Source organism: Mytilus edulis, chromosome 3 (genome assembly GCF_963676685.1).
Source record: "Mytilus edulis chromosome 3, xbMytEdul2.2, whole genome shotgun sequence".
NCBI lineage: Eukaryota > Metazoa > Mollusca > Bivalvia > Mytilida > Mytilidae > Mytilus > Mytilus edulis.
In genome coordinates, this window is record NC_092346.1 from 66,711,396 (window position 1) to 66,733,229 (window position 21,834).

General features: G+C 31.8%; 1 protein-coding gene across 1 annotated transcript; it reads right to left on the reverse strand.

The window, feature by feature from the left end:
* Positions 1 to 917: 917 nt before the first annotated feature.
* On the reverse strand, positions 918 to 20,214 carry LOC139515395 (uncharacterized). Its single transcript, XM_071304965.1, has 10 exons — positions 20,096 to 20,214; positions 14,323 to 14,350; positions 13,982 to 14,125; positions 10,305 to 10,547; positions 8,893 to 8,926; positions 5,353 to 5,365; positions 3,232 to 3,265; positions 2,776 to 2,919; positions 1,790 to 2,032; positions 918 to 1,058 (listed from the first exon to the last, which is right to left on the reverse strand). Exons 1-10 carry the CDS (start codon positions 20,096 to 20,098, stop codon positions 1,015 to 1,017), a joined length of 930 nt encoding a protein of 309 aa, XP_071161066.1. The 5' UTR covers positions 20,099 to 20,214; the 3' UTR covers positions 918 to 1,014.
* Between the last annotated feature and the right edge of the window lie 1,620 nt (positions 20,215 to 21,834).

Sequence of the window (21,834 nt, forward strand, 5' to 3'; positions counted from 1 at the left end):
TGGCATTTTGTTCATTATACCTTTTTTCGGACAGATACTTAAATCATTTATGAAACATACATCTGTGACATTTGTGCCATTATTACTTCAAAGTCAAATTAATGATCATATAGCTTACATAACCCATACTTGTTCTCATTATTCATTTGATCAAATAAAGGTTTCCCCACTGTTATAAGGCTCGTACCATATATGTAATACCCATCTGTCTGGGTGTTACATCTATGCTCGTACTTATAACCTTAAGATGGATTTTTTTTAGACAAAATATGTGAGGTATGTATATGGAATAAATAATCACGTTTTAACCATGAGGTATTTTTTCTTATTTTTCTCAATGTTTCATTATTTCAGGCTGAATCTGTTTTACTAGATTCTCCAAAAGCTATATTTTTTTTAATTGAATGGCTTTTTATATAACTCCAATATTTAACCATGTTTTTTAAACATCCATATGGTTGAATGACTCTCAAGATGCTAAGTTGGAAGATTTATTTTAAATATCAAATGCATAGCATTTTGTATGTACTTTCTCATGTACTCCGGAAGACATGAAAGCTGTGATAAAGATATCTGAAAAAGGTCTATTTTTCATTGTGTTCCTTGAACTCTTTCACAAGAAGTATCAAGTTGAGCGAGCATGCTATTGGAACAAATGTATGAAATCTTCTGGTTTTTTTTGGTGAGGCTCGTGTTGCTCTATATTTTTTGTTTCTACATTTGGTATATTAGGCCTCTTTTCTGGTTATACTTCTATACATGTATAAAAAGATGTGGTATGAGTGCCAATGAGATAACTCTCCATCCAAGTCACATTAACAAGAAAGTAAACAAGTAACACATTTATACGACCACCAGATATTTGGAGAATGTGTATCTATTACTTACACAAATTTAACATACAACTTTCAAGTATAAATATTAAAAATATTATAGACTTAGTCTTTATTTCAAATATATTATTATTCAAAAGTCACTAAATTGTCGAAACAGCAACGTATTAGCTTATTTTGGTCATTTAACACCTGGATTCATATCAGTCATTAAAACAACAAACTCTGAAAAACATAAGAATGATTAAATAACTTATAAAGGAGAACAATATCATAAATCCTATAGATCAGGTTAAGGAAGCTGTTAAATCAAGAGTTCTAAATGGTGAAGTTGAAATCATCTCTTCGTAAATTTTACGGACACCATCCCGAGTTGGTTGACCGTTATGGAATAACCGTTTCACAAATGATATCGGATATGTTCCTTACGTCATAACTACAATTCCCTTCCTTTTCATAAATGTGACCTACCGAGTTAGACTATTTACCGGATTTGTTATCTCATAAGCAACCCGACGGGTGCCACATGTGGAGCAGGATCTGCTTACCCTTCCGGAGCACCTGAGATCACCCCTAGTTTTTGGTGGGGTTCGTGTTGTTTATTCTTTAGTTTTCTATGTTGTGTTATGTGTACTATTGTTTGTCCGTTTGTCCTTTTCATTTTTAGCCATGACGTTGTCAGTTTATTGTCGATTTATGAGTTTGACTGTCCCTCTGGTATCTTTCGTCCCTCTTTTAAGATTATTCAAACGCAATTGAAAAAAAGATGAAACTTCAGAAAACTTAATTATGGAAATAAACATGTAGAAATTTTAGTTTCGTTAAATTCGAAGTGAAGAATCGATAACATATGCCCCAAAATGAAACACAAAACAATGGTAAATATATAATGGCTGCAACAAGTCCCTAAACCGTTTGCCGAGCTTCAAATCGAGGCATTTTATATTTGAACATACCATTATAACAAATAGTTCCGTTTTTATCTATGTCAGCTCTCTTCATTAACTCACTGACATCCTCTCTTGATAACGTCTCCCCGATAGAAGTAAGGGCTTCGGTTAGTTCTGAGGCACATATTCGACCATCACCATTTTTATCAAATACTTTGAATGCCTCTTGAAGGTCTGATTTCTCGTCTGTATTTAAAACCTGGTCTTTCATCATTTTCATGAATTCTTTGTGGTTAATTTGTCCGTCATCTATAATAGAAATTGGTCTCCTCTATCAGACAATGTACAATTTTAAATGAAAACTAGTTGCTAATATCTTTTTTAATCAAAAATGTATGTTACGTGTATATGTTTTGTATATTTTTTTGTATACATGTATTATACCAAATTGCATCATGATCTCAACATTTAGTATGACACATATGTAATGCTTTGTATTTTTTTCCCCAGCCTGGTTCTGTTTCAAAAATGAAATTTGCAATTGAATCTAATAGGTGCCCGCATCATCAATTATTCGTTTTGAATGAGAAAGAAATATCTTCAACTGGACGTTCAGCAAACAGAAATCAATCGGTACATCGTGGTGCTGTGAAATGGAGAATTTACAAAATTTATATCAATGGGCAATTTATTTAAACCTAATTTGATTTTCCTACACATTTCGAGAATATACTATTTCAGTTTCATTCTCCATCTGCCGGCCATATTGGTTGGTTGGTCGACATGAACAAAAACACTTTGGGTACGCATGTTTTTTAGTGACAAATTCAGGAATCATGAATAATGGTCAACACATGACGGCAAAACAAGGTATGATATTTGATTTCAAGTAAGTCATCTAAACAAACATGGACAGATAAATAATATATATTAAGTCGAATATCTTTTTAAAGTGTTTTGTGAATAAAATAAAATAGTCAATGTTAAGCAGTTCTAAACGTTTGGGAAAACAGTTTTTTTTTCAAATGATATTTTTTTTGTCTTAGTCTTACCATCAACATCTACTTTTTGAATCATTTCTGATATTTCTTTTTCTGTTGGATTTAATCCTTCTAATCGAATAGCCAATCCCAATTCTTTGGCGTCGATCTTTCCATCGCCATTTTTATCAAACCAATTGAACACACCGGTAATATCTACAAGAAAATATTATATGTCAATCCCAGGACATTATTCCACTACGTTACTATGCTACACACTAATGAAGGCAAATTATTTAGACTGTTTACGGTATTTCGATATCATAATGAATATAAAAAATAGAAGATGTGGTATGATTGCCCCTGAGACAACTCTCCACCGGAGACCGAATGACACAGAAATTACTAGTAACAAAAAATACTATAGGTCACCGTATAGCCTTCAACAATGAGCAAAGCTCATACCGTACACTAAATAGAATTATATTGTGTTTAATATTATCGAAAAAAAAAGAAGAGATAACTTACGTTCAAGTTGGTCTTCTGTCAAGCCTCGTTCCGCCTACAAAAAAGAAAGGTACATCGGCTTAATATTATTTACATATATATTGTTTATCTGACATACGTATACATGTACATTGTATGATGCATTTTCAATGTCCGACGGAAAATTCTATTAAGTAGTAGTTTCTTCATTTTTATATAAAGAAAGAAGAAGATTTATTTTGCTTTATTTGCCAAACGTAAAATCGTAAACGTAATTCAGCGCATGTGTAATGTATAGTTGAATATCTGTATGGTTTCAATCATATATTATGTTTAAGGTCGCTTAGACGCTTTTCTAAACAGATAGGCAGTGTGTTATATCTTTTAGTATAAACGGCGACTTTATTCTATATAGTGTTCTTAGTACAAAAATGAGCACCACACATATCCTACATCATTAACGAAGAGATTTTAGAAAATCACAAATCCGTCCTTCTCTCCTTTTGTATAAAAAGGATCATAAAAATCTCCCATCTTTATACAGGATACCTGGATACAAAAATCTTTACAAATAACGGTATATAGCCGGATTGTTCGTACAGACATCTTTTACCACCATTATTTCTACAATAATTATTGAAGATGGCTTATGAAATATTGTGAGTGATGAGGTATATTAAAACATCGATGTCAAAAAGATGTGGATTCTCAACAACTTACGATCTACTACATTTACAATTTTGATGTAATATCAAAACCTTTGATGCTTTTACAGTTGACATTCAGTTGAAGCACCTCATCGGCTCATGGATTCCAAATCTGAATTTTTAAATTGACATTATAGGTAAAATTGAGAAAGGAAATGGTGAATATGTCAAAGCGACAACCACCCGACCATAGAGCAAACAACAGCCGAAGGCAACCAATGGGTCTTCAATGTAGCGAGGTGTTGACTTTGGTCGGTATTTCAAGGGGTACTCATTTTGCACCAATGTTTGCCGACTTGTTTTTGTACTCATACGACGCAGAATTCATTTAAAAGCTCTACAAAGACTAAATGGAAAGACATTTTTTTATAGTTCTTTCGATTTCATTTTCAGGTATGGATTAGGTTGTCACTTAATGTCTCACATTCCAATGAGTGGTTACTGGTTACATGTCATCTATCCCAATGAGATTCAGATAAAATATGCTGTCGAAAGTAAACGGACTGCTTCGTATATTGATCTTTTCCTCGACCCTGACACTGATAGATGACTTAGAGTGTCTTCAAACTAGATTCTATGACAAACGTGCTGATTTAAACTTTCCAATTGTCAACTTCCCATTTATCAGCAGTAACTCACTTTCAGCTTCATCGTATGGCGTTTACATTTCTTTATTAATTAATTTCAGTCGTATATTTTCACATTTTAAAAATTTCTTTTAAAATAAAACGCTCAAACAAAGTTAGGATCATCCGATTCCCTCGTTTTTGTATGGTTACAATTTATAATTTTGCTCTGTTCGATTGAGTTACGATACTTGAACATTGGTAAACTTATGTCGCCTGCTGAGAATACAAACTTTAAGTTTGATCATACTGATAGTATGACTATGATGAAGTTAGATTTAAAAAGAGTTTCTCTTAAATTAACTTATTTTTTTATACTTGTGAAGAATGAGGACCTAACAGATTTTGGCCTTTCTAGTTTTCTAATCCAACTTACATACCTATACAGCTGGTGTTGCATTTAAAGTAAAGTTTGAATCAAACTTAAAAAATGAAGACATATAGTTGATTTTAAAAGATGCCGAAATACGGATATCTGAGGTTGATTAAAACTTGAGAAAAGAAGAAAAATACGGAAGAAAAAACGATTAGTTCATGGAAATTAAATGTAAGATAAAAACATTTAATAGCAAAAGATGTCTTTGGTCAGAAGTTTGAAGAATTTACATCCAACGTTACAAAATATCAACGTATAGATTTAATGTGTATCTCGTATGTAATGTTTTTGTTGAATGTATTATGAATATTAATAATTAAACTACTTACCATGATTTAGAGTTGTATCAATTTCAATACTAGTAATCGATAGTAATGTACTTGTTAAAACTTAAAATGAACAAGTAACCTTTTCACTCAAATAAGTACAATTTTACACACACGAAACAATATACAGGGACAGATAAGCTGGGAAGAAGTTAATCATGTGCATTTAAACATGTATAGATCATTGTTGATATGGTCGTTGCTATTAACCGAACTTGTTTACGAAGTGACAAAATCATATATATACGTATATGTGTGGTTATGTGGGATTCAGTCATATCAACCGATATCGAAATTTATTGTATCTCAGAGGGTGATAACTGGGTTGTTTTATAAATGTTTAAAATGGGTTGTTTTCTGTAAATATTTAAAATGAAATTTTATGACTCAATCAGATAATGTGTTTATGTAAGTGGGATATACACCCTTCGTTAAAAAAATCAAAAATAAACTAGGAAATCTTTGAGAATCTTCAATTTTGTACTATACCGCCTTTCATTTGTTTACCTGTAGTTATGACAAGGTCCGTGTTTTATCTTTGTACATCTCATAATCACAATGTGATAAGGGTGCACTCTTGACTACTGACCAATCTGTTTATCAAAATACCGTATTTCCATCAATTAATGGATTAACGAAAATTGTGGATATGATATACCTATGCATAGACTGAGGATGTTTCAACCCATATTTGCTATGGTATAGTAATCGAAATTGGTGGATATCAATTTGGTACTAAAGACACAACGATCACATTATTATGGAGCCTCATCTGTTTCACTAAGTAGTTGTTTGTTTTATAAAAATGTAAATGCAATAAATTTAAATCAGTTTGCATTTGAAAGCAACGACTCTTTTTTAAACTAAGATGTACTAATGTCTTTTATTAAACTAAATTAACATATACATCGTTCGCCTAAAAAAGTTACCGGAGAGCGAAACGGTTTAATACTAACAGTAGGTATAGTGTCCGGCTGGGATCGTGGTTTTTTTTCTCGAGTGATTTAATCTTTCGTGCGTGGCCATGTTTTTTTTCGGATCGATATGATCAAAAATTTGTAAGGGTTCCGCAGATTCAACAAAAAAAAAAAAACCCAAAAAATCAATAAAAACATTCCTCTTGAAACTATCTTTTGATTGTAAGAAGCTTCTGTCCAAGTTTGCTTCAAATCCAGGATAGTTTATGAATCTAATAAATGTTTTAAAAACTTTAACTGCAGACTGTATGTAATGTTAACTGAAAGAAAAACTAAGCAGGTACAAAATTTTAACAAAAATTACTTCGGGATACTATCTTATTTTAAAAACTTTATACTCAGAGTGAATGTACATTTTGTATTATTACCTGGCAGAAAAATTAAGTCCATTTATAAGTAAAATATGGAAAGAACGGATTTTTTGTTTTTTACAAATTTTACTTCTGAATACTATCTTATGATCGTAAACAAGCTTCTGTCCAAGTTTGTTACAAATCCAGGGTAGTTTCAGAAAGTTATCAAAATTTTAAAAACTTTAACCACCGGCGACGTCGACGGAATGTAGTATCGCTATGTCTCGCTTTTTCGACTAAAGTCGAAGGCTCGACAAAAACGAAAACACAAATGTTTCTTTTCTCTTTTCTTGTAAGACATGAGATAGAATATACAAGATCATAAAAGGTTTGTAAGTGTTTGTGATATATCATCAATCCTGCGTTATTTTGTGTGATAAATGTTTAAACTAGCTTTACAATGCATCAATTCCAAAATATAGACTACACATACTTTACGACTTATTATGACTATAAATGATAATGTCCTTCCTTAGATTAGTTAAAAACTAGGAACAGTCAATGTATAAGCTTGAAACCGAACAATATGTTAAAAAACAGACGTTTTAGTTATTGCTTTTGAAGAAACCTGGACAATGTAAAACATTGAATTGTCATTGAAATACAAGGAAACTGTGCATCATGTGTGCTCAAAACATGTACAAGAATATTCAGAATAAGACGAACAGTTATTTATTTAATAGAACTTTTATACCCGCGAAATAGCAGTTTATTGATCTGATTGCATGTGCTATCGCTCGAAAAACAGATGTACACTCGAAAAAGTAGACCTATTCACTCGAGAGAGAAAAAAACGAACTAAACCTGACACTATACCGACCATAGTACTAGCATTCTTTAAATTGTTGGTAAAAATCTTTATGCATTATAGTCTACTCTTAAGTATGTAGATCTAATAACACAATAGCAGTGATCACCGACCTTTCTTCACCATATAATCCTGAAAGCCGAGTATTTACGAAAGCCTCCAAATGAATTGCAAATTTGCAATAGACGAAAAACAACATCAAAATATATAAACTGGAAATTTACAGACAAAATTTGGCATCAACTTTAGGATAGTGTTTCTATGTAGTAAGAAATAAATTGCTGGTCTCTCCAACATAATGTGAATTATAATAACAGGTGGTTAAACCTTTTTGGGGACTGAAGATACAGGGCTGTCACATTGTGATACAATGCGTGCTTTCCATCTCATTCGTCTGTTTGTGTGAGTGTTTTTTTTTTTATTTGTTTCTGTTTTTTGTTGCATTTTATTTCTTTTACTTTATTGAAATATTTTTTGTCTCGCATTGTATTGATGTAGTCGAAAAACGAGACTGTATATATAGTTAAGTATACTGTTTGTGGCGACTGTGACGGAGTCAAAAAGTTAAGGTTTGTGGTTAGGTAATTCTCAGGGGAACCAATCATTGCATTTGTATTAGCATTAGCATATGCTATTTCCATGGAAATCATTTGATCCTTTACCTTCACTCAGAATTCAATAACTTTCATAATTTTGCATAATAAAATTTAGAATGGAAATGGGGATTGTGTCAAAGAGACAACCCGACCAAAGAGCAGAAAACAGCCCAAGGCAACCAATTTATCTTCAACACAGCCAAAAAATCCCACTCCCGGAGGCGGTCTCCAACTGGACATTAAACAAAGATGTGTACAGTGAAAATGAACGTCATACTAAACTCATTTAATTTATAAACTAAAATTAAACAAATATACAAGACTGACAAAGGACAGAGGCTCCTGTCATGGGACAGGCGTAAAAATATGGAGGGGACCTAACATGTTTTTTTAGATCTCCCCCTCCCCCTCCCCCTATACATCTGGCCAATGTATAATAAACAACCACACAGCAATAAGCACAGTGAACTCGGTTTAAAAGAGTCCGATGTCAGAGTAGATGAGAAAGACACTATTAGTAAAATGTAAATGCATGTTAAATTTTAGATTTTCTACTTTCAGGCAAGACAAATCTCTTTGTATTCAGTATAATGTTAATATCTTTGCCTGGTTGTTTCTCTCTTGGTTAGTTGATTGTGTTTCGGTTTTCTCATTTTGTGTTTGGCTGTTCTTTTCATATTGTATACATTTAAAGCGAATATTTAAACATGAAAATCGGAATATTAATGCTCCTACAAGAACATTGTACTGTGACATATTTTATGCAAATCATATGGAGTATAATGTCTTTTAGAGTAATATTATAAATTTTATTTTATTCTATCTTATAAACAGTTTTCTTGGCTTTCTATTTAGAATCTATCAGCAGGAAACTTTTTACTTGTGGAGGCAAAAAGTGAATATATGTCATGCTATCATTGTCTGTACACATCACTATTTATCCTTTTTTGTCATCATTTTTACAAACTCTGAAAATAAAATAACATCATAATATTGAAATATGAAAGCCAATTTTGAGTTATACTGTAAGAAATGGGATTTTGTAGCAATTTTAGATTGATTGATTTTCTTTTATAGATTCTAGTTCAATAACGGTTGTTCGCTGAAAATTTAACCCATTTAGACATAGTTTGATAACAACTTGTCTCCAGAAGACATTTCTCATAAATTTTGTGTGAATATACTACATTTTAATCTGATCTTTGTTTGAATGTAGTCGAGATAACCAACCATAATATACCAGATGTCCTTTGATTGTATTTGTCTTTTGGTTGCATTCACGTTAAAGATTACCCAGCGTCCTTCATTTATCATATCGGAAATACAATTAAAAAGGTACATGTTTTATCGACATTTTTTTTAATGAGCATTATAAAACGATATACAAATTCTTTAAAAAAAATTGACAGAGAGCTATAGAATCTACTGTGGCATACAGAGCGATGTCAGTGTTACTGTTAACAAAATGAACGAAACCAGTTCAAAAAAAAAAAAACAATAAAAATATTCCTTTTGATTGTAAGAAGCTTCTATCCAAAGTTTGGTAAAAATCCAGGATAGTTTATGAATCTAATAGATCTAAATGTTATTCAAATTTTAACTGCAGACTCTATGTAATGTTAACTAGAAGAAAAACTAAGTCCATTTATAAGAAAAATACACAGGTACAAAATTTGAACAAAACTTCCTTCTAGATACTAGCTTTTGATAATAAACAAGCTTCTGTCCGGGTTTGGTACAAATTAAAAATAGTATAAGAAAGCTATTATTAAAGTTTTAAAAACTTTAATCACAGAGTGAATGTGTTGTTTCCTGGTAGAAAATCTAAGTCCATTTAAAAGTAAAATACCGAAAAATGGATTTAATTTTTTACAAAATTTAGTTCTGGATACTATTTTAATTTTATGATCATAAACAAGCTTCTGTCCAAGTTTGGTACAAACCCAGGATAGTTTAAGAAAGTTATTCAAATTTTAAAAACTTTAACCACAGACTGAAAGTAATGATTTCCCGCAGAAAAACTAAGTCTATTTATAAGTAAAATACGGCAAAAATGGAATTTTAATTTTACAAAACTTACTTCTGGATAATATCTTATGATCATAAACAAGCTTCTGTCCAAGTTTGGTAGAAATCCAGTGTAGTTTAAGAAAGTTATTAAAATTTCAAAAACTTTAACCACAGAGTAAATATTTTTGGACGCCGCCGACGACGACGGAATGTAGGATCGCTATGTCTCGCTTTTTCGACTAAAGTCGAAGGCTCGACAAAAATATGGTAAGACACATTTTAATTGTTTTAGGCATAACGCATCAAATCTGTACGAGTAACAATTCTTATACCAACCTTCATAATTGACCTTTCCATCTCCGTCTACATCTGCCTCTTTAATCATCTCATTAGCTTCTTCATCGGTCAGTTTTTCACCAATATTGACCATCACCTTTTTAAGCTCGTTAGGATCTATTTTACCATCACTGTTTTTGTCAAAAATTTTGAATGCTTCTCTGAGATCTTCTACTGGATCACTGTTTTCCATCTTTTTCCCCATCATTTTTGTAAACTCGGCAAAATTAATTGTTCCACTACCTGCATAAAACATTAGCGATTTTATTCAATTAATCATAGATCTGATTATTTTCTCACTGGTTCAAATGTAGTATTATAAAAACAGATAATATTATTGTGGTGGTATCTTTATAACACAATATTGATTTATCATTATAAGTGGTATCCGTATTATACATTATCATTATTGGTGTTATCTTGAACACTGTAACAATTTGTCATTATTGGTGTTATCTTGATAACACTGTATCGATTTGTCATTATTGGTGTTATCTTGATAACACTGTATCGATTTGTCATTATTGGTGTTATCTTGATAACACTGTATCGATTTATGATTATTGGTGTTAATATCTTGATAACACTGTATTGATTTATCATTATTGGTGTAACCTAAAAAAGCTGTATCGATTTACCATTATTGGTGTTATCTTGATAACACTGTATCGATTTATGATTATTGGTGTTATCTTGATAACACTGTATCGATTTATCATTATTGGTGATATTTTAAAAACGCTGTATCGATTTATCACTATTGGTGTTATTGTGATAACACTGTATCAATTTGTCATTATTAGTGTTTTCTGTAGTATACAGTATTGCAGTATAATTTGCATAGCACCATTTTTTGTTTTGTTATTGGAGTTTTTATTAAGTTGTTTCTTTTGTAATATCGTACTAGTATTACTGTATACTAATATATTCGTGGTTATGAATTTGTTTGATACCTGTATACATTCCATTTTTTTTGTTATTATATGTTATAGTTATTGACCAAGCAAGTCGGTATATGCCATTTAATCTGCACAGCACGAGATGACCCAATAACCCGAACGACGCAGGAGTTCGGGTTATTGGGTCATCTCGTGCTGTGCAGATTAAATGGCATATACCGATTTGATTGGCCAATAACTGTTTTAACACATGACGCAATCAATTTACGTGAACGTTTTAGAAATGTGGACGTTATTCCGCAATCCACGGATCCTAGGAAAGTTTCTTGTAGGGTAAAAAAAAGGGGGAAATACGACTTTGGTAAGTTTTAAATTAATATTTTTTTTATATTTAGACTCATTCTAAAATTGCGATTTAATGGTATATTTTATTTTTTATCGTTTCCGTTAAATTTATTTCCAATTTTTATTTAATTGGTGATGATTAAGACTTTGGCAAATTGTGTACTTTCAAAACGGTGTACAGTGGCATATCCAGGGGGAGGGTTCGGGGGGGGGGAACCCCCTTTTTTGTTTGACAATCAATGCATTTGATGGGGGACATATAGTTGGACCCCCCTTTGTCCTGGGTTTGGAACCCCCTTTTTAAAATGGCTGGATCCAACCCTGGTGTATGAAAAAAAAAACATAACTGCATTGAAGGGTTATTGAGTTTAAATTAGATTACTTGCTTTTGAATTTCTTTCCCTCAATGATATGGTTAGAAAAAGAACCGAGGAAGATGTTATATTACCTAAATGTAAAATGTTAAATAAACAGAAAATACGTTTCTCTTTCAAAACCTTTTACTCCCCGCAACCCCCTCCCCCTCCCATTTCTTTTTATTTACTGTATAACTTTTTTTAAACACAACCATCTAAATGAAGTTTGATTGAGCTCCAGCTAATCACCCTGTTTTAAAACAAACTTAAATATGGTCTCATTAAATTCGATCCAAAAATAGTCCCTTTATAGGAATAGATATTCAAAAAGTCGTTATAAATTCCATTGAGTCTGAACCTAATCCAAATCAGATTTCTTTTATTCGGATATTCTTAGATACATTTCTTTTTTGGCAGAAATTACCAAAAAATGTTTTAACTATCTTTCTAACTTTAAAACACTGATTTAGATTTACGTTGTACACAAAATATAATAAAATAGTTTATGTACCAGCTAAGATAAAAAAAAATTAAAGAAATGAGAAACCTTTCTTTTTCCTATTTTGAAACTACGATGTTTGTACTAAGTTCAACTTTGTCATACTTTCAAGGCAAATGGCGGATTCAGGGGTGGGAGTAGGTCGTTAACCCTTGGATTGGACATAATATCGTGTTTTAGCTTAAAATCGTTAATATTGTCTTTAGTCTCGATACACTCTATGATAATTTTTTTTAAATTGATAGAATAACGCCCCTTTCAAAATCCAGGAACCGCACCTAAAGGTAAAAATAGATTTGAACTGTGCAGTATATCTGGGGTAGTTAATGCACACCTTTGCTGTGCATTATCCAGATTATAGCACAGTAAAAACAAAGGGATTTTACCCTTGCCATGTGTTAACTTTATTATAAGATTTGAAAGAACTGTTTGGGAAATTGCACAACGTAAGAGGACCCTTTTTGAATTTGTAGCGCTAACTGCAAGTCGAAATAATAAGAAGCCATCGTCTGGTGAAAAAAGGATTAGCCAAAAAATTTGGTTGCAGTAAAACTGTTATAATTTAGACATATAACATATATAACCAGAAAAACACTTGTGTCGTAACATATGAAACAAATGAAGCATAGTCCCTTATAGAACATTAAACAGTATACGTGTTTGGGACTTTCATACCATTACACAGTCTACTTGTTCGGGACTATGGAATATTACACAGAAAGCGTGTAACAGTTAACAGTTTTATTGTTTGGGACTATAAAACATTGTTCGGGACTATAAAACATTACACAGTATATTTGTTCGGGACTATAGAACATTACACAGTATATTTGTTCGGGACTATAAAACATTACACAGTATATTTGTTCGGAACTATAAAACATTACACAGTATATTTGTTCGGAACTATAAAACATTACACAGTATATTTGTTCGGGACTATAAAACATTACACAGTATATTTCTTCGGGACTATAGAACATTACACAGTATATTTGTTCGGAACTATAAAACATTACACAGTATATTTGTTCGGAACTATAAAACATTACACAGTATATTTGTTCGGGACTATAAAACATTACACAGTATATTTGTTCGGGACTATAGAACATTACACAGTATATTTGTTCGGGACTATAAAACATTACACAGTATATTTGTTCGGGACTATAGAACATCACACAGTATATTTGTTCGGGACTATAGAACATTTCACAGTATATTTGTTCGGGACTATAGAACATTTCACAGTATATTTGTTCGGGACTATAGAACATTTCACAGTATATTTGTTCGGGACTATAGAACATTACACAGTATATTTGTTCGGGACTATAGAACATCACACAGTATATTTGTTCGGGACTATAAAACATTACACAGTATATTTGTTCGGGACTATAGAACATTACACAGTATATTTGTTCGGGACTATAGAACATTACACAGTATATTTGTTCGGGACTATAAAACATTACACAGTATATTTGTTCGGAACTATAAAACATTACACATTGTACTTGATTGGGACTTTATAATATTTAACAGTATTATTATATTTGTTGCGAATCTTACCGTCACTATCTACTTCATTTATCATTTCTGTAATGTCAGCATTCGTTGGATTTTGTCCTAAAGATCTCATTACTGTTCCAAGTTCCGAACTCGTAATCTGGCCATTATTGTCTTTGTCAAACAAACCAAAAGCTTCTTTAAATTCTATAATATAAGTTTTTACCAATAACAAACAATATTTGTATGGTATTCTATGTGTTAAAGATTTATGATATTGTATTTTCTTATCAATTTATTCATTAATTCTTTTCATTTCAATATGATTTCATTTCTATGAGTACTGTAAAGTTATGTATATAAGAAAGTCTTGTTAATTAAATACTTATCAATAATTGATTTACCTGCAATAGTTTCCTCCGAAAGGTTGGCCTGCAATAGAAAATTCGGATATAAATGCAAATGAAATTTTAGTCCTTGTTATTATCATAGAAATTAAGCATGTGCAAATTTTAAGATAATCTTGCAAGTCTATGAAAGACAGTCGCAATATATAATATATAGAATGAAATTCAAAACAGTGTGGCTGTGGCCATTGATTGACACATTAAATTCATCCATTGACTGGGACAATTTAGGTGAACGTTTGTATGTAACGACCTCTGCTCACTATGTACTTTTTAAAGACACTTAAACTATGGGGTCACCAAAGGTTCTCAACACCTTAATAAAGTAATTCGAAAAACTAATCAGACTTAACACGATGTTTTGATTAATATCAATTATATAAATCAAAACATAAAGGTTATTCCTGATTAATTTTTTGAATTATTTTATAATTAAAGGCGTTAAGAAACCTTTGGTGACCCCACAGTTTAAATGTCTATCGTAGGTACGTCGTGAACAGTGGTCGTTACAGACAAACGTTCACGTAAATTGTCCCAGTCAATGGATGAATTTAATGTGTCAATCAATGGCCACAGCCACACTGTTTTGAATTTCATTCTAATGTAAGCTTCTCTTGTTTTTTTTATTTTTGTTTTATTCATGTAGAGCCATTAAATGTTTTGCCCACTAGATATATAAAACAAGAAGATGTGGTATGATTGCCAATGAGACAACTCTCCACAAGAGACCAAAATGACACAAATTAACAACTATAGGTCACCGTACGACCTTCATCAATGAGCAAAATCCATACCGCATAATCAGCTATGAACGAAACACAAATATGTAGCACATAAACAAACGAAAACCTCTGAATTACAGGCTCCTGACTTGAGACAGCCACATACATACATAACGTGTTGGGGTTAAACATGTTAGCGGGATCCCAATCCTCCCCCTACCCTAGGACAGTGGTATAACAGTACAACATAAGAACGAACTATAAAAATCATTTGAAAAGGATGGACAAAATTACAAGTGGGCTTTTCTTTTCATAATTTTATTACATTATAGACACATGGAAAAAAGTATTGCAACACCAAATTGAAATTGAAATTAAAAAAATACTCTTTATTTTTTTGTGATATAATTTGTTAAAATAGAACAAGTTAAACATCATTTAAATATCACCTGAGTTTGATCGATAATTATCGACTCGATAAGTTCTTATCTGCACATGCAGCTACTGTACCCGTAAACAGCAAAACAGGTGTTTTGATCCTAATTGTTTTCAACACTTTAAATAACCAAGTTTATAAAGTTATGTGATTGACACCTTGTAATGAGTCCTCCACAACTCTTAACCGCAGCAAGATGGCAGATTATCAGCATGAGAGAAGCAGGAATGTCGCTGTGACAACCGCACGTATTGTTGGTCATCACCATTCCACTATTAGTCGTTTTGAGAATAAAGATCAGGCAATAAACGATGTTAAAGACTATCCGAGATAGAAAAAAAAGACACCCTATGCCATCTGCTAGGGAAAATCAAGCATAATGAAGCTTGGTCAGAAAGAAACCCATTGCATACAACACAATCATAAAAAAGAGAGTGGTGGGCATAAAGGAGCCTTTTAACACAAATTGTTCGAGATCGACTCATCGCTACTGGTTATTGTCAATAAGACCTTTTCGGAGACGTTTGCTTACGAACAGACACACAGTTGTCCGTATCCAATGTAGTGCAGAGCTCGCCTAAGTTGGAAATTAGCATCGTGTAGGAAGATCCATTGTTCCAATTGAATTCGGTTTATCTTCCTTGGCCCGATCGTAGCCCGGATTTGAACCATATCGAGCACATATGGGACACTATTGGGCGTAATGTGCGCGAAAGGACACCCCAGTACAAACACGTGATGAAATAAACAATGCCCTTCATCAGAAATGGTTGCTGCTACCTTAGCAACACATTAGTCGATTTATGGCAGGAATCAGAAGACGTTAAGTGGCGGTTAACCGTTTGAATGGAGGCTGCGCACAAAGTACTAATTCTTTGGCGTATAACGATCAACCATGATGTGAACCATCATTTTAAAATAAATTTTGAAATGTCTGACATTGTAAAGTTCGACTACAGTTAAAGTTGTAAAATGCAGTTTTTTGTACAAAAAACACTTCATTTTGTTTTTAAAATTGTGGTTAGATAAATCATTTTTTTTCAAACTTTTTTTGTTCGTTAAAATGCCAATGTAATCATAAACTATGTTTCAATATCATTTTACAAATATTTTATCATATTCCATCCACAATAAAAGGCTAATTTTTCAAATTTTAAAAAACCAAGGTGTTTCAATACTTTTTTCCATGTGTATAGTTTAAAAAGCCATGTTTGAAAATCTTATAAAATCATTGTTATTTTTTCATTGTTTAAATAAAAAAATTGCCAGTGTTAAATATATGAAAAATCTGGAGAGAATCATTTCCCGCCACATTTTTAATAGCTTATATCTTGTATACAAGCTCACGAATCCTTAAGTTTTTCTGATTTTTAGTTCCTTTTTTATATACTACATGTACCAATTAATAACAGGATTTTTTTAAATAAAATTGAGAATGGAAATGGGGAATGTGTCAAAGAGACAACAACCCGACCAAATAAAAAACAACAGCAGAGGGTCTCCAACAGGTCTTCAATGTAGCGAGAAATTCCCGCACCCGGAGGCGTCCTTCAGCTGGCCCCTAAACAAATATATACTAGTTCAGTGATAATGAACGCCATACTAATTTCCAAATTGTACACAAGAAACTAAAATTAAAATAATACAAGACTAACAAAGGCCAGAGGCTCCTGAATTGGGACAGGCGCAAAAATGCGGCGGGGTTAAACATGTTTGTGAGATCTCAACCCTCCCCCTATACCTCTAACCAATGTAGAAAAGTAAACGCATAACAATACGCACATTAAAATTCAGTTCAAGAGAAGTCCGAGTCTGATGTCAGAAGATGTAACCAAAGAAAATAAACAAAATGACAATAATACATAAATAACAACAGACTACTAGCAGTTAACTGACATGCCAGCTCCAGACTTCGAATCAATTAAACTGACTGAAAGATTATGATTTCATCATATGAACATCAGGCACAATCCTTCCCGTTAGGGGTTTAGTATCATACCATCATAACATGTATGAGAAGAACATAACCCGTGTCATGCCAACAACTGTTTTTAGAATAAATGTGTTTAGTTCCGATGCAAAGACCTTATCAGTGACTCAATATTAACGCCAAAATATGCAATCTTTAATGACTTGACAACAGTATCGTAATTATATCCCTTCTTAATAAGTCTATTCAAAGGTTTTGTAAGTTTCTGAGGTGAATACTGACACCTTTGTGCTTTATAAAGAATATTTCCATAAAAAATTGGATGTGAAATACCTGAACGTATTAGAAGTCTGCATGTTGAGCTATATTTACGAATGATGTCTTTATACCGATGATAAAATTTAGTAAATGTTTTGACTAGTTTGTGATATCGAAAACCCTGGTGTAATAATTTTTCAGTAATACATAAATTTCTCTCGTTAAAATCTAAAACATTGTTACATACACGAGCGAATCGTACAAGTTGAGATAAATAAACACCGTTATTTTGAAACAGAGTAGCTAACGTAATTTGTTCAATAATATCACTATTGCAATAAAAAAAGTTTTCAAAAAGACTTTGACAAAATCCATTGCTAGTTAAATGACAACATAGATGTGTGTGACTGTCATCTACATGTCGTTCGAATTTGTGTCTAGTCATTCATATATGTAAAGGTGATGTTCGATAAAGCTTAGTTTCTTTTACTTAGTAGACATTAAAATTAACAAGCAAATCAATTGATTATTACATATCTTAACTAAGGCATTAAACAACTAAGTACCAAGAAGTACCATCATATGTAATTAATAAAGAACAAAATATTAGAGGACCCACAATAAAACACTGTGTATGCACATAGTTCGCACATTTAAATAAACAATTTGGAACCATTTCAATACTAAACTAGATATTTCTGCTTTTTATAAAATTACAATTTATGACTAAGACCTTAGTGTCAAACTCTATCGAATGCATTGCTCTTGTAAACAAACAACAAATATTTAATTTCAATTATTGTAAGTGTAACCAAAATGGTTTGAAATTGAAAACTTTTGAACAGAGACTGCGCCAAAGAAAAGCAATAATCGCCAAATCTGATAAAGGAAGGCAACCTTTTTAAGTCCATTTGCTATAACAACCATATACAATACCGGATAATCAAAACATATGAACACTAATTTGACTCTCTTTTTCATTTACGTCTTTGAGTTCTACAAAATATGACTATTTTTAATGAATACATATATATGTGGGGTAAACGCTAATGAGAAAGCAAAACAACGACACTGTCACATATAACTTAAAGTCGTGCAGAATTAAACAAACTTTATGTTAATCATCTATGTTGAATTAAATTTATTGTCATAAAATTACATGTCATATTTACAGAGAAAATTGATATTTAAAATCACAGATATCTATTATATATAATAAACAATACATACCTCGTAAAATAATACAAATCAATTTCAATGGCAGAAAGCATTTTAATGTAAGCTCTTTACAAAAAATCGTTAAATTAAGATAAAGCATTTCCATTGATATTAATTATGAGAATTCTCGCCGATACAAATAAAAGGGGGGAATAGGTCTGTCTATTTCGGTACGATGTAGAATAGATTTGTAGTGACGAAACAACTCTCAAATTATCCCAGAATTCATATAAAAAGCAAACATCCATAAAAACAAAAAAATGACAATTTTACATTACTGCATATTGGTGTTACACTTGGTGTTACAAAGGTTGAACTAGAGGTGGTGGTTATCTTTATCTGTTTATTTCATACTTTCTAGAAGAGTATACATGTATTCGTATATAACTCCTATGACTCTTGAAATTGATTATTTATGTATTTTTAATCATATTTGTAATTTAATGCATTACAATTAAGTCCCGTTCCTCCAGACTACATTTCATACATATCAGCTTTCTATTTGTAGATATAATAAAATATCAGCCATAAGTGGCGAATGAGCGCAAAGTATCAGATAAACTGTTTATACAGTGTCAAAGATCTTTCTGGTGAGTATACAATATTTAAAACATATATCCATTGTAAACTGAATGTTTGTATTTTTTTTTATTTACGGTTATTCATAACTCTATTTCATATTTTTGTTATTCTTTTGTTTTTGGGGGATGATGTGCTGTAATACAATGAAATTATTGAAATATAAACAAAGGTTTTGTGAAATAAATATGATTTAATACGAGATAGACATGTCCCTTGTTGTTGACGTGTATGGAGAGAAAGAGAGATTTGTTATATTTGACGAAAATTGTATTGAAACAGCAAGGTCAAAGGAATCTAACTTTAATCTACATGTAATCTGGTTTTCGTCTTTGGACTTGCAAGGCTGGAACACTTGAACACTTGATTTTTCAAAGAATTGAACAGAATTCTATTGGAAGGAGGATATACGATCTCATGATAAGGAAATCTGACCTTTCGGAATGTTTGCAGTACATATCTGAAATAAATGAGATTCAACATGTAGCGATTTCCTTAAGTTGCAAACAAATTAAGTGTCCTATTTTTGTTGAAAAAATATTTAATGATTTAATCTTCTGTCTTTAGTTACTTGAAATTACCAATTTTTGTTGCATATCGACATATTTTAAATAAATTGACACTTACCATGTTGATACCCTAAACTCCGAAAAAATCTACTTCCGTTTTGTAGTCAAAAACAACGTTTAAACATTCAAATACCATTGGACGAGGCGCTGCACGTTTATATATTCAATATGCAACCATTTGTGAAATTTTATTTGTCCTTTTTCAGCAAGAAATTGTTTATATAATTTGTGACAATTAATGTTTGTTTATTTTAGTTCAATATATCTTGCAGAACTTCTAGTAAAAATACAAAAATGATAATATAAGTGTTTTCCCCAATCTGTGTACCTTTATTCGGTCCAGTTATTTAAATGTTTGATAAAATTATCTAGCTATGATTGCTAGACAATTAGTGGTGATCGAATTTCAATAACCATTCTTACGCCGCTGTTTACATTTAACAGCAATAACGTTGAAAATTTAAAACCCTCTAAAGAACGACAAATCGATTGAACAATAATGAATTAATACAATATTCTCAATTCGAACACACATACACACTAAAACTTAATAGATTACTGTATTTTATCAATTTTGAGTGATATATTATAATTAAACTCTCAGCTTTAATGCATGTCAAATTCTTACATGATTCAATAGTTATAACATATATATGCATTTAAGAATTGAATGCTTCTTTTTATAATTTTATTGTTGAGTAAAAGAGTTAACCGAAATACATTTTGTATGAATTTAAAAAGTGCGCACAAGCAACGCTTTTACAACACCATAAAATTAAAAAAATAAACAGTATCCGATTCTTATAATTACATGTTTATGCTTTACAACCGTTAAGCAGCAGACGAATTATATAATAATTGCTAATTTAATTTTTCGTTTGTTTTCCTATGTATTGTTGTGACGTCGTCGTGATAAGCCTGTGCTGTAATTAATGTTAAATTTAATCAAGAAATTAAATTTTATATTGCAGTGTTTCAGTTTCACTTTCTGTGTCATTAGCTGGTTTTGGTTAGGTTCCTGGTATTATTGTTTTCTTTCTTCATTTTCACTTTTTAAATGATGTTTTCAAGGTATTTTTCGACGTTCGATTTTCGATCACTTTTTTAATACCTTGTTTGCCCTTGTGATAATTATATATCCCAGCTGATACATTATTTTAGAGCTTGCGATGTCCCATGTCATTGTAACATGTCTGCCCCGTTTCTCTCGATTGCACAATTCCGTCTTCTTTTAATGGATTTTACTTGACATAAGTAACGTGACAAGTTCCACTCTTGGAACAGGATTTTACCACCCAACAAGACCACCAGATATCTCCCAAACTTTTTTTGTGGGGTCGCGATGCTCAGTTTAAATTTACCATGACGTTGTCAATATCGTACAACGTCTAGCGTATTAAATTGTAAGCTGTGTACCTTTGATAACTATTTACACCACTGGGTGATGCCACTGCTAGTGGACGTTTCGTCCCCGAGGGTATCACCAAGCCCAGTAGTCAGCACTTCGATTTTGACATGAATATCAATTATAAAAAAATATGTTAATTTTATAGATTTACTGTTTGCAAAAGTATGGACTATTCGAAATACTAAGGATTTTCTTATCCCAGGCATAGATAACCTGAGCCGTATTTGGCACAACATTTTGGAATTTTTGGTCATCAATGGTCTTCAATTTGGTACTTGTTTGGATTTCTAACTATTTTGATATGAGCGTCACTGATTAGTCATATGTAGACGAAACGCGCGTCTGGCGTATTAAATTAAGCCGTTTGGTATCGTTTGCCTTTTTTGCGA